Source organism: Sphaerodactylus townsendi, linkage group LG02 (assembly GCF_021028975.2).
Source record: "Sphaerodactylus townsendi isolate TG3544 linkage group LG02, MPM_Stown_v2.3, whole genome shotgun sequence".
Classification (NCBI taxonomy): Eukaryota; Metazoa; Chordata; class Lepidosauria; order Squamata; family Sphaerodactylidae; genus Sphaerodactylus; species Sphaerodactylus townsendi.
In genome coordinates, this window is record NC_059426.1 from 43,012,033 (window position 1) to 43,024,354 (window position 12,322).

Here is a 12,322-nt window from a genome sequence, read left to right on the forward strand (position 1 = left end):
TTTTATTTTATTAGATCTCTGCATAGGAGCAGCAGTGGTGTAGTGGTTAAGAGCAGGTGCACTCTAATCTGGGGAACCGGGTTTTATTCCCTGCTCTGCCACTTGAGCTGCGGAGGCTTATCTGGGGAATTCATATTAGCCTGTGCACTCCCAACACATGCCAGCTGGGTGACCTTGGGCAAGTCACAGCTTTTTGGAGTTCTCTCAGCCCCACCCACCTCACAGGGTGTTTGTTGTGAGGGGAGAAGGGCAAGGAGATTGTAAGCCCCTTTGAGTCTCCTACAGGAGAGAAAGGAGGGATATAAATCCAAACTCTTCTCTTCTTCATATGGCTAATAAGAGCTTCTGAAGAACCCCTGGCTCCATGAACATAGCTGAAAACTGCCAATGCAGACCCATTTCATATTTTACATCTTTCTGCTCAGACTTCCTTTTTCTCTGCCAATCCTGTAGCTAACTTCATGAAATGCTATGTGAATGCTACTACATACATTTTTTCTCTGACATAGTATAGGGCAGCAAAATGTAATAGGGTATTTTCCCTAATTGACTGTCAATCCGGCAGAGTCAGTGCAGATGCTATACCAGCAATTACTCCACTGATGATATACTTGCACATAGCAGTGCCAATAAAAAACTAAAAACCTGCATACAGCCTCCGCTTTTTCCAGTGTTCAGATATGACAAGTTTCCTGTTACATATAGTACTAAAGATAAATCTGTAGGCGATGGGGGAAAGACAGTTATCTGGTGCCCACTTTAGTTTTAGCCAAGGACAGCTAACTAAAGGCTGCAGAGAAAGCAAAATCTTGCAGAATTCTATGAGTTAAAATAAAGAGGAGCCTTTTTAAATATGACAGACTTGCAAGGAAATTGGTGTGACTGATTGTATTATAGCAAGAAAATGCCTTTTTCCAATCTGTCTTTACAGTGCATCTGCCGTGCAGATGCATGCAAATAATTTCACGTCCACTACAGTACCATGAAAACAGGCATTTAAAACAGCATCTCCCAATGCTTACCCAGCAGCCTTATTTTTTTTTAAAAAAAAGCATATACTAGCCACTATCAGCTTCCACCAATTTCATTTTTGCTGAAAGAATATTAGATTGTAACAAAACCCATCCTTCTTTCCCCCTTGCAATTTTGTTTCTGCCAATGCTCTTCCAATTAAATGTTCACAAAGAAACTGCTCCCCAATGCCTGGTAAGCAGGGGAATGTAATTTATGTAATGTAACCTTCTAATACCTGTCATGGCAGAACCTATTTCAATGAAAAGAAATGTAAAAATTGATGCACCATTTCAGGTTTCAGTAATATGCCTGCAGGGTAAATGTCAATTGAAATGCTAACTTCTAGGCTACAATTCTGGAAATCATTTTGAAACTCCTGAATAGGGCTAGCTGCATATTAGCCTAGTAAAGAGAGAGCCCCCTGTGTCATATTTAATGGCAGTAAAGGTCTTAAGACCAAATTAGATCAGAAACAAATCTGCTTGTCTATTCTGAATATAGACACAAGAGAACTCTCTCTAAGCAGCTAACCTCACCACCAATATATATGTGCCAGTCTGGAAATGATAGTTACAGCTATTAGTGAGCTAAAACAAAAATGTATTTCAATTTCTAAAATTATTTTTCCCCAGCCTGTTGATGATTCACATTTATACAGTGTAGATTTCCCATTCACTAACAAGCAACTTGCAGCTCAGAGTATACTCAAGGCAGACACGCAACTAAACATAGGCATACAAAAACACGTGTGTACATGCACACACTTTGTAAGATCTAGGATAGCAGCCTGTTTTCCTTTTCTCAAGAAAACAGGTATCACAGCAGAAGAAATATTTGCAGTTATTGTTCCAAAATCTTGTGGAAAAGCTCTCTGCTGGCATACCAAAGATCCCATCATTTGTTGGGAAATGATGTAAGGCTGGCCCTTTTCAATAATTATTTTAAATACACTAAAAAGTGGTGAGATTAGTGTCTTCAGCCATTTAAAACTGTCACTGCTGTGATGGCAAGTAGATCAGAAGAGAAGAATACCATACTTGGACAGGGAGGGTCTACTTATTTATTAAAATATATCCCACCTTTCTTCATCATTCAAGGTGGTTTGAATAAACATTTTCAGTTAAAACCAAAAATAAACTAGCATGCTCCAAATCTTTTCCCTCTCCCCATTTTAAAGATGCCTACTATTAAATCCTCCCCACAAATCCCTGACAAACAGGCAGGCCTTCCACAGCCTCCTGAAGATCTCTAATAAGGGGCCCATCTTGGGAGCACAGGCCATATGGAAGGAGACCATTTGTCCTATGCCCTTCATGGATAATGAAATTGACCAGGGAAGAGCTGACTTGTTGAATAGTGCTGATTATTATCATTCAATATTAAAAGAGGCAATAGTTAGACTACTCCTGAAGACCACCATTATTAGATAGTACAGATCTGAACAAATTATAGACTGATATCCAACCTCCCTTTTAAGAAGAAAGTTCTGGGAAAAGCAGTTTCAGATATTCCTATGAAAAGGCCTAAATAATTTTCAGTACGGATTCAAACTTATGGCACAGAAACTGCCTCAGTTGCTATGATCTATGTTGGTAGATCATTAGGCAGAAGCTGTCCCTCTTGTTCCTCCTGAACCTCTTAGCAGCCTCTAATCCCATTAATCCTGATAGTCTTCTGGTCCACTTGGCCAGAATGGGACTCAAAGGATTAGAATTGGAACAGATTTAATTCCATCCTGCAAGCAGGTACTAAAAACATATAAAAAACCGTCTCCATCCTGACATGTTCAATCATCTCAAGGGAATTGGTTTCTGGAAAACAGCCTTGGCAGAGGTTTCACTGTTGGGAACCCAGAGGTGGCTGTTGCTACCTGAATGTGAACCTCAGGAACTTCGGGGTGGAGTGGGGTCGGGGGAAGCTAGCTGCTTCCTTCTGGGTGTTCCTGAAAATTAGCCTCTTCCAGAAGGTCTCTGAATTGGATCAATGAGCAATGGTGCTCAGAAGGTGGGGGAAGGGAAGAAAACTGACTGCTAGCACTGCTGAAAATTATTTTTGATGCAATTTTATTTTATTTTACTGGTTACATTGTAAACAGCTTTGGAGATTTTTTTAAAGTTGGAAGTTAATTATATTATAAATAAATATGCATGAGCAAAAAAGTATGCAGGAAGATGGAGGATTATTCCTACTGTTTTCTGTTGAAGTTCGTCAGCCAGCTGTTCATTAGATCTCAACTTGTCCTCCACTTCTTGTGATTTCTGGTCATAATTAACAGCTAATTCCTCCAGTGCTTGAAGAACTTCTTTCACTTCCTCTTTTGCAGCCTCATTTTCAATCTGAAGTCGAGTCAGCTCCTCCTGTATCTTTTCATAATCTCTCCTAGTAGAAGCCAAGAGCTACAAAGAGATAAAGATGTTCAGATTTTATAATGTCTAAGTTGAAACAGAAGATGTAGAGGAACCAATGACAGAAATCAAAATTATAATAAAAGATTGCAAAGACAACACTAAATACAATATTAGAAGCAGGAACAGAATCCAAAGAGGCCTCTAGTGACACATACCAGTGAGAAACAAATGTGAAAATGCATAAGCCAATATAAGAACTCTTCAAAATTCGACCGACCGACCGACCGACCGACCGACCGACCGACCGACCGACCGACCGACCGACCGACCGACCGACCGACCGACCGACCGACCGACCGACCGACCGACCGACCGACCGACCTACCTACCCATCATCTACCTATCTACCTATCTACCTATCTATCTACCTATCTACCTACCTATCTACCTATCTATCTATCTATCTATCTATCTATCTATCTATCTATCTATCTATCTATCTTAAGGTGACCAGATGGTCACCTTTGTAGGCTAAATTGAGCAGAGTGAAAGGCGGCGATGCGCGTAATGCATGCGCCGCAGCCGCCAAGGCCTTACTATCTTCTGAAGCTCCGTTTCCGCCCTATCACAGGGCGGAAGCGGGAGCATAAATCATCTCTTGACTGCTATGACGCGGGAGGCTGCCGCACTGCCTTGCACCCCAGAAGGCAGTGCGGCAGCCTTCCAAAAATCGGGACACTTGAAATAACCCGCAGGACGCAGGACAAATTGTTTTAAGGCGGGACTGTCCCGCCAAAAGCAGGACGTCTGGTCAGCCTTATCTATCTATCTATCTATCTATCTATCTATCTATCTATCTATCTATCTATCTATCTATCTATCTATCTATCTATCTATCTATCTATCTATCTATCTATCTATCTATCTATCGAATTTCCTCGACGGGCTCTAGGCGGTTTACAGCAACAACGTCCATAATCAATAATGAAAAACAATTAAAACCCTTACAATTCAGTAGCAGCGTACCAATCTCTAAAACAGAGACAGCTTAAAAATCCCATGGTAGTGGCGCCCATTCCTAAGGTTGGGAGGGGGCGGCAGCACCAAAAGATAAAAAGGGTATTGTTGAAGATGGCGAAATATGGCAGAGGCCTCACAAGGGGGGGAGGGTAGGCAATCTGTGGCCAGCCTCTCCAAAGGCCCGGTGGAACAACTCAGTTTTACAGGTCCTGCGGAATTTTAAGGAGCCATTGTAAGAAATATTTATAAACAAAACCATGACAACTTGAATTCAAGGCTCAGAAAGGAATTCCAGGACACTGCATGTGGTTCTTTGGGGGGAGGAAATAGCTGCAAGTAAGAGAACAAGCACTGGCCACTAGGAATATACAGCATATTCATCCAATGTAAAAGCATCTGTTTTCTTCTTATTATTTGGGAATCATGCAGTTGTATATCAAACAGAACATTCTAAAAAGCCATATTACACTTATTTCCTACATTATGTGTAAAACTATGTGTTGCATAAATGAAAATAAACTATCAACACAGCTTCTAAAGAAAGAGCCATCTGTTGAGGAAAGCCAAGCTATTAAGTTTACAAGTATTTTTGACTGTTGGTGATCAATGAGAATACAATAAAAACACAATTATGTTTTTACAGTGGCTGAAGATTTAGGTGCTTCATTTATCGGAGACCTCTCACTTGCTACTTATGTTATCGGAAATACACAAGTGCTTTATCTGAAACGTACAGCCACGTACATTGCATTACAAGGCTGACATTTTGAAATACTGCCATTCAATTGAAAGCTACACTTCCTTCAAGCAACGTAAAGATGCACATTCAGAAGTACGTGTGTTTGTAAAAGGGACTAATCTGCCATCACCTGAAATTTATACAACAACAAGGAAACAACAACTACGAATTTGTCAAGTACCAATTATGCATGGAACGCCTACCTTGGGGCTCTTAGCTGTGCAGCGGGGCTATAGTGTGGTCTCTTCATGTTGCTCTGTTTACACATGAAGAGGCGCTCGCTGCCTGGTCCAAAGCTAGCCTGCTTAATTCCCCAGGCCTCTGTTTTTCCTAGTCATCAGCCTATCTACTCCCTCTTAAAGGCACAGATCTCATCACACTCGGTTGTTGCCAGATAAAAGGCTTTGTTAAAGCCCTTTTAATTGTAGTTACATTGATATTGTAGCACCTTTCCAAAAATAACCCCCACAAAAAAAGAGGCAAAAGAATTCTCTGGACAACACTCTGCTGAAGAAGGAGACCATGTCATAGAACTGATATCTTTCCCCTACTCCACATACACACGCAAACACTTCCTGCCACTGCTGCCCCCGCGGGAGCAGAGAGAGGCTTGTTATTAAATGGTTAGCCCACCATTCATAATAACATCACCCTCCCCCCATCCTGTTGTTAACTGCAATGGCTCTGGAAGTGAGAGCATGAGGGAAATGGCTCAGCCGCCATTTGGAGATTTCCAAATGCAATAAAAGACAGTGATTTTATAGTGATTCTCCATTTATATCGATATATCAACATAATAAATAACAACAACTGAAATAATAACAATTCTGAAAAGGGGGAAGGGGAGATGTGCATGGGAGTGGGAGGGGGTGGGCGGGGCTAGTGGTGAGCAGAGGGAAGATGTCCAGGGCAAAGCTGTCCTCACTGGCAAATCTTCCCCACTCTGGCAGCAAAGAAAAGTTGTCCTTAAAATAGTCTTGCTGAAGACTAAAATTGAACTGAAATTGAAAGAAATCTTACTGAGACTGACAGTCGCTACTGCTGTGCAGAAGACACCTTTGGCATAATGGGCCAAAATTTTAGCCTATATTCTTTATCAATTAAAAGCACGGGGAAGAATTCATTCAACATATAGTCTATACAGTCCCAGTAAGGATTTGAGTAACAAAAGTGAATCAGCATAAAGAATATTGGAACAGCACATTCCCGCTCTGAACAGTTATGTTAGCAATAAATCTGCTGGCTTAATCAGCCAGAAATAAGTGTTCTGGCTAATTAAGAAAAACCCTCATTAAGGCAGACCCCCCACTGTCCAAATACCAGTGAGCTAATCACAAACAGTTGCAGAGAGTGGGGGAATTGTTTTCTGCATTAGAGAAGTGGTAAACTGGAATATGCCTGGAGAGAGTTTAGTGTACATGCTTTGAATGCAGAAGGTCCTCGATTCAATCCCCAGCATCTCTGGTGAAAGTATACAGGACGGGAAAGACCTTTGAGAGCTGTCACCAGCCAGAGAAACAATATGGAGCTACATGGACCAATGGCACAGTGTAACTTCACATGTTCCTCAAGTGACCTGACTGGGCTGAAGGGCCTCCATTCCTGACCTTTATTTGAAATGAAACAGGACTGTATTAGTGTTGATAACATTATATCAACAGACCATATATTTGGAGCCCTCTTGACTTAAGCTTCCAAATCATGGAGGAAGGCGCACTGAAGCAATCTTGAACTCTTTGGGGAGGGCAGTTTGTTTTATCAACTAAACTGGGATTATCACAAAGCAATATCATTGAGCTTTAAAAGGAGAGGGAGGTGAGGCAAGGAATTTCTGCTCTATAAAGCATAAAATTAGTTCTTTAGGTCACTGTTTACCTCATCTTGATCCAACATTTGTTGCTTTAGTTTCTCAGCCAACTGACTCTGTTGGTTAATTTCATCATCCTGCAATGAACAAAATACTATTTATTTATTGCTTTTTCCACTGCTTTTATACAGCAGCATAGTAACAGATGCAGTCTGTCTCAACTAGGATAAAATACTTCAGAATATTAACAATATGCAGAGTTGCATGTCACAAATAAAAGTTGCATGTCACAAATAAAAGTTGCATGTCACAAATAAAAACTTTCACAAACAGAAAACATGAAACCAATCATATTTGGTTCTTACTGTCAAAATATAAGATCAGTAACACCTCAGGGAATGATTCTATCGAAGGAAAACATACACATCAAAGTGTATAGTTATAACTGGATTCAACCCACCTTCATTAAACAAGCTGGACTGTTGAGGCAGTAAACAGGGCTTAAAAATGAAAGTACTCCTAGTTAGAGATTCAATCTACCTTCTTTCAATCCCTCACCCACCCAGTGTTTTAGATATCAATATGCTAGATCACAACTGTATAATATTTTCCTTTCTTTCTGCAAGTGAAACTCACTGATGATGTTAAATGTGTCAACTGTTAATTGCAAGGATCACACGTGTTTTAAAACCTGTGTCTTTCATTTTTATGTTATTATTTACAATATGCCTCTAAGACCAGTCTCTTCTGGGAATCTTTCCTCCTAGGTGGAAGGGAATTAATTTATGGACCCACGCTATATCTACTGAATCTCCTTAGAATTCTTTTTTAACCATTTCAGGACCTCACACATTCATCATGGATGATTTAAGAGCTATGGCAAGATGGAGAAATAGAAAGCAAAATGATTATTTGCCTCCCTCTGTTCAAGAAAAGCAGGGATGGAATCATCACAGCACTCTCAACAGCAGACAAAGTTTGTGAAATAAGCTTTTGCAATGCAAGCAGTTTCACTTGGGTGGCTAGCTTCTGTCTTGATTCTAACCCTTCACCTGGCAAGTCTCACTTGAAACAATGGTGTGACATGTAGAAAACTAACATATCAGGAACAAGGATAGGCTAGGTCATTTTGACCATGAAATTTAATTTTCTGCACATAGGGAGTACATTTGACATGGTATACACTAGAATCTCCATACAATGCCACATGTAGTTTTATGACTCACAAAGTGGTTGAAATTCTGTACATGTAACTTCAGGCTATTTAATTAACCTTAATCTTCTATGGCAAGGCTAATTTGAAGCCGGCCTTGGAAAAAAGAGCGTATAAAAACAAAAGCTTCCAGTAGTTAAGCTACTGCTTCCTTTTTTATCCTTGAAGTAAGGGTGCCTTGATTCTCCATAAAAACATGCTTGACTGGGGCAAACATATTAAGCACTTGGATCTAGGGAAAAACTGGACGCTAGTAAATGATTTTGAATATTGAACAAGGTTTCTATGTTTGAGACATGCGGTGGTCTTGCTGATAATAGAAACATTGTTAGCAGAAGTAATTTCTAACCTTATCATCCAGTCTCGTCTGTAGAAATTTGGTAATTTCCTCCCTCATATTTCCTGTTTCTCTTCAACTGGGATGCTGGCAACAACCGCACAATAGCCAGCGAGTGATGGGGGGTGTTGGTCACATTGGCTCCACAAGTTCTTTTGGTCCTTAGCACTGATCTGTTCGTCCTCAGGAACAGCTTCTCCTGCACAAAGAACACCTCTCAATATAATCAGTGATTTAAAAAATACATTCTTAAAAGCAGGACTAAATTTTTTCATTGGTGCTTTTGGGCTGTGAGTTAGATTCATCAGAAGATTTCTATGCCAATGGATGAATACTACAAAGACCACACTGGCAGCCTGCATTAAATTAAATGAATTCTATCCCAAGATGCATTTCCATATGTGCAAGTCACTACAGAAGTAGTGGTCTCTACTGCAGAAAATCATGCTCTACTGTCCGGGCAAGCATAATTTCACTAAGTGAGCTTGCATTTCAATTCAAGCACCACTGAATCCACCCCTATGATTCTATTTTCAGGCCTCTCCAACAATGACCTCTCAGAACTATCCAAAACCAGATGTCACTATTTTGCCCAAACAATCATAGCTATTCCACCAGAAAATGGGGTTGAACTTACTTGTAATCACTGTTCATTGAATGGTCTTCTGTGCAGGCCACAAGCCTGACATAGAGAACAATTCCAAAGTTTTCTAGATCTCCCCAAAAGATTAGGAGCACTTCCCTTTCCACAGACATGAGCCAGCCTTTCTGCACCCAAATCCAGCACATAACAGAGATGGGGACAGCGCTCCTTTCCTCTGTCTTCCCTTTGCTGCTGTGGAAAAGGACCCATACAACAGGAGGATCCCACAGTGGGAAAGGAGGGAGGAATGTGTGCCTGCACAGAAGACCACTCAATGATCAACAGTTATAAATAAGTCCAACCTTGTTTTCATGTGGTACTTCCATTCTGGTAATGATCTATATTAATCTGTCTTTAAGTATTGCTGCTATTGCCAACATTGTATCTTTTACTTCTGTATTATGCATAACCTACAAGCATACTGAAATACAACATATAATATAATAATAATTGTACAAAGAATATAATATAAAATGTTGTCAGCAGACAGAAATAGTCAACACAAAAGTATATGTTAATAGCATAAAAATAAATCCAAATTTTATAGCAGTAATAAAAGATTATTTCTCACAAAAGCCAGGGTGATCATAAAGATAGTTTCCTTGGTTGGGGTTCAGGTGCTGTGAAACCTCCAACACCTAAAGTGGAAGGGTTTTTTCACTGCCGCCAGGATTTGGATAAAAATCACAACTATGATGCTATTTGTCCATTCAGCACCAAGGACAGCAGTCCATTTATACTAACTCAGAGAGAGAGAAAACAGACTCCAGGGCAGAAAGTTTACCTCTTTGTTCTTGCTTCTTTGGGGTAGCTGTGTGTAACGTAAAAGGGGACACCACCCTGACTGGGGAACACAGACACTGACAGAGAGAAACACTGGAACAGATTTTAAATGAACAAAACTGAAAATGTTTATTTATGGCTTGACAGAGAGGCTTCTCAGGTGATTTGAGAGGTTTCAAAAGCTTGTCGGTTACAGAAGGAAAAACTTATTTCTTGAGATGTTACCTCACAGACACTAGATGGTCTCTGTTCCACACACCCCTTTCTCGTTCATATACCCCAAGTCTAAGTCTGGTAGGACTGGCACACACTAGCCACCTACCCTATATCAGTCCCCTACTCAGGCCTAAATGCCCCTTTCGGACTGGACTTCTGGTGACTTGGGTTTAGAACAGGGGACGGACAGACTATGTCTGGGCAGGCTAGCTGCCAGGCACCTGAGCGGCGGTTCACACTCCACCAAGACTCAGGGCCTTCCACACACTCCCTCAAGCTTCCTCAGCTTGAGTCAGAATCCTTTCTCTTGTCAAGAGCTGGCAGACTGCCCAACTCTGCTCTGCTTCTCCTGACAGACTCGATCAGCACTGCAACCTTCACTCTCCGTGCTGTAAGCATACTAGCTCCCCCTAGCTGTTGCCAAACGTTATTGGACCTTTTCCAACCAATCAGGTGGGTTCTCTACTTGTGGAGCCTTTTTCTCTTTTTCTGGCTGTTGCTAAGGCCTTCTCCCTTTGGCCTGCTGTACGCCAGCCCTTCAGGGTGGGGCAAGTTCGTTACACTGTGCTGAAAGGTTTCTGAGGCATATACAAAATTTCAGTTAAAAAAAAAGGCAGCAATAACTAACTCCAAGCAACTGAGGAATCTGGTTTCTAAAAGTTGTGTGATACTATTATAGTGGTGAATAATCTGTGATGTTTTCACAAGGTACTAAATTATCTTTAGAAGCCTAAGATGAGATATACATTAAAGTAATTATATTGGAATGCTGAAGATGAAACAGGTATAGTGGATGATAGCTAGATTTGTGTCTAGTAACTCCTTAGAAATTAACAAGAATGTTGGTTTTATGCTCCCTTCATCAAAGCTTTGACTCTCGAACACTTGTACCCCAAAATTCTCCAGGGTCTCTAAGGTGCTATGGACTCTAATCCAGCTCTTTAACATGGCTACAGACTGAAACCCTCTAGAACAGGGGTAGGGAACCTGCGGCTCTCCAGATGTTCAGGAACTACAATTCCCATCAGCCCCTACCAGCATGGCCAATTGGCCATGCTGACAGAGGCTGATCGGAATTGTAGTTCCTGAACATCTGGAGAGCCGCAGGTTCCCTACCCCTGCTCTAGAAGGTGATAATTATTCCATATCCTGCAATGGGTCTGTGTCATTTTCTGAAACAATGTGGTCCTTTCCAAGATGGAAGAAACATCAGGAAGAAAACGGTATTTAGCAAACAAAGAATTCAGCACACAGACTACCCAACTGCAAAATTCCAGCTCTACATCATACTTGTCAACAAGTAAACTGTCACCATGGAAATTACATAATCTTAATAGAGAAGTATTCCCAGCACTGCAATGACTTGAACTTTTAGAGGTGACAATGGAAAACATATTTCTAGATAGCTTTCTATATGAAATCTGACAGCTAGGAACAGCTCAGGAAGGAGAAAAGGGTAATTAGAAAAGGCAGCTTTGCATGTTTAGATATACAAATAAATAGATATCATAGTAAGCACACTTGCTGTATGATAATTGGTATTAAGGCAAGTGACTTGGCAAGCCAGCTTTGCCTTTTGAAACCAGATAGTAAATCACAGATACACATTACAATGAGACATTAATGTCTGCCTGTAATGAATACAATTAACTTCTAAATTCTTAACCGCCTGAACAGAAATAGCAAAAATATTAATGGTAACTTTTAAATGACCTACAATAATGCATTTCAAACTGCAGTTTCAATTGGCTGGATCCATGCCTCTATGAATGGAGCAAGTCCCAGAAAATCATTTTTACAAGTAACCCCTGTACCTAATTGTAAAGCTACTGCTTAGGATTGGGGGTACTTTCCAAAATACTGTACAAGGGGGCTGCAGCAAGACAGTGATGTTATTCTAATCTCTCCCCTCCCCCCACAGAAAATGCAGGCTTCATTCATACAGCTTGCAGTAAGTAAAAAATGAGATGTATTTAATCACTTTTGTTTCTGCCAGTTCCTACTGTCCACTGTTTCCCATACACAAGAATTTTCTTACATATACACACAACCTACTTCTCCTCCACATGAAGTCACAATCCTGCAAAGTGCTTTCTGTCAGGCCAAATGAAATAATTCTTTTCAAGATGGCCACAGCAGAATTTCTTTCCAGACACTTCTGGTGGTGACTCGCTTCAAGAAAAAACCTCTCTGTATATAGTT

The 12,322-nt window shown here is 40.7% G+C and overlaps 1 protein-coding gene across 1 annotated transcript in view; it reads right to left on the reverse strand.

The window, feature by feature from the left end:
- Positions 1-12,322, reverse strand: part of KIF5C (kinesin family member 5C) — a 117,035-nt gene that overhangs the window by 26,110 nt on the left and 78,603 nt on the right. Inside the window, 4 exon segments of the mRNA XM_048483957.1 lie at positions 3,204-3,410; positions 6,997-7,065; positions 8,491-8,538; positions 8,541-8,677. Of these exon segments, the coding sequence (XP_048339914.1) occupies positions 3,204-3,410; positions 6,997-7,065; positions 8,491-8,538; positions 8,541-8,677 (461 nt within the window).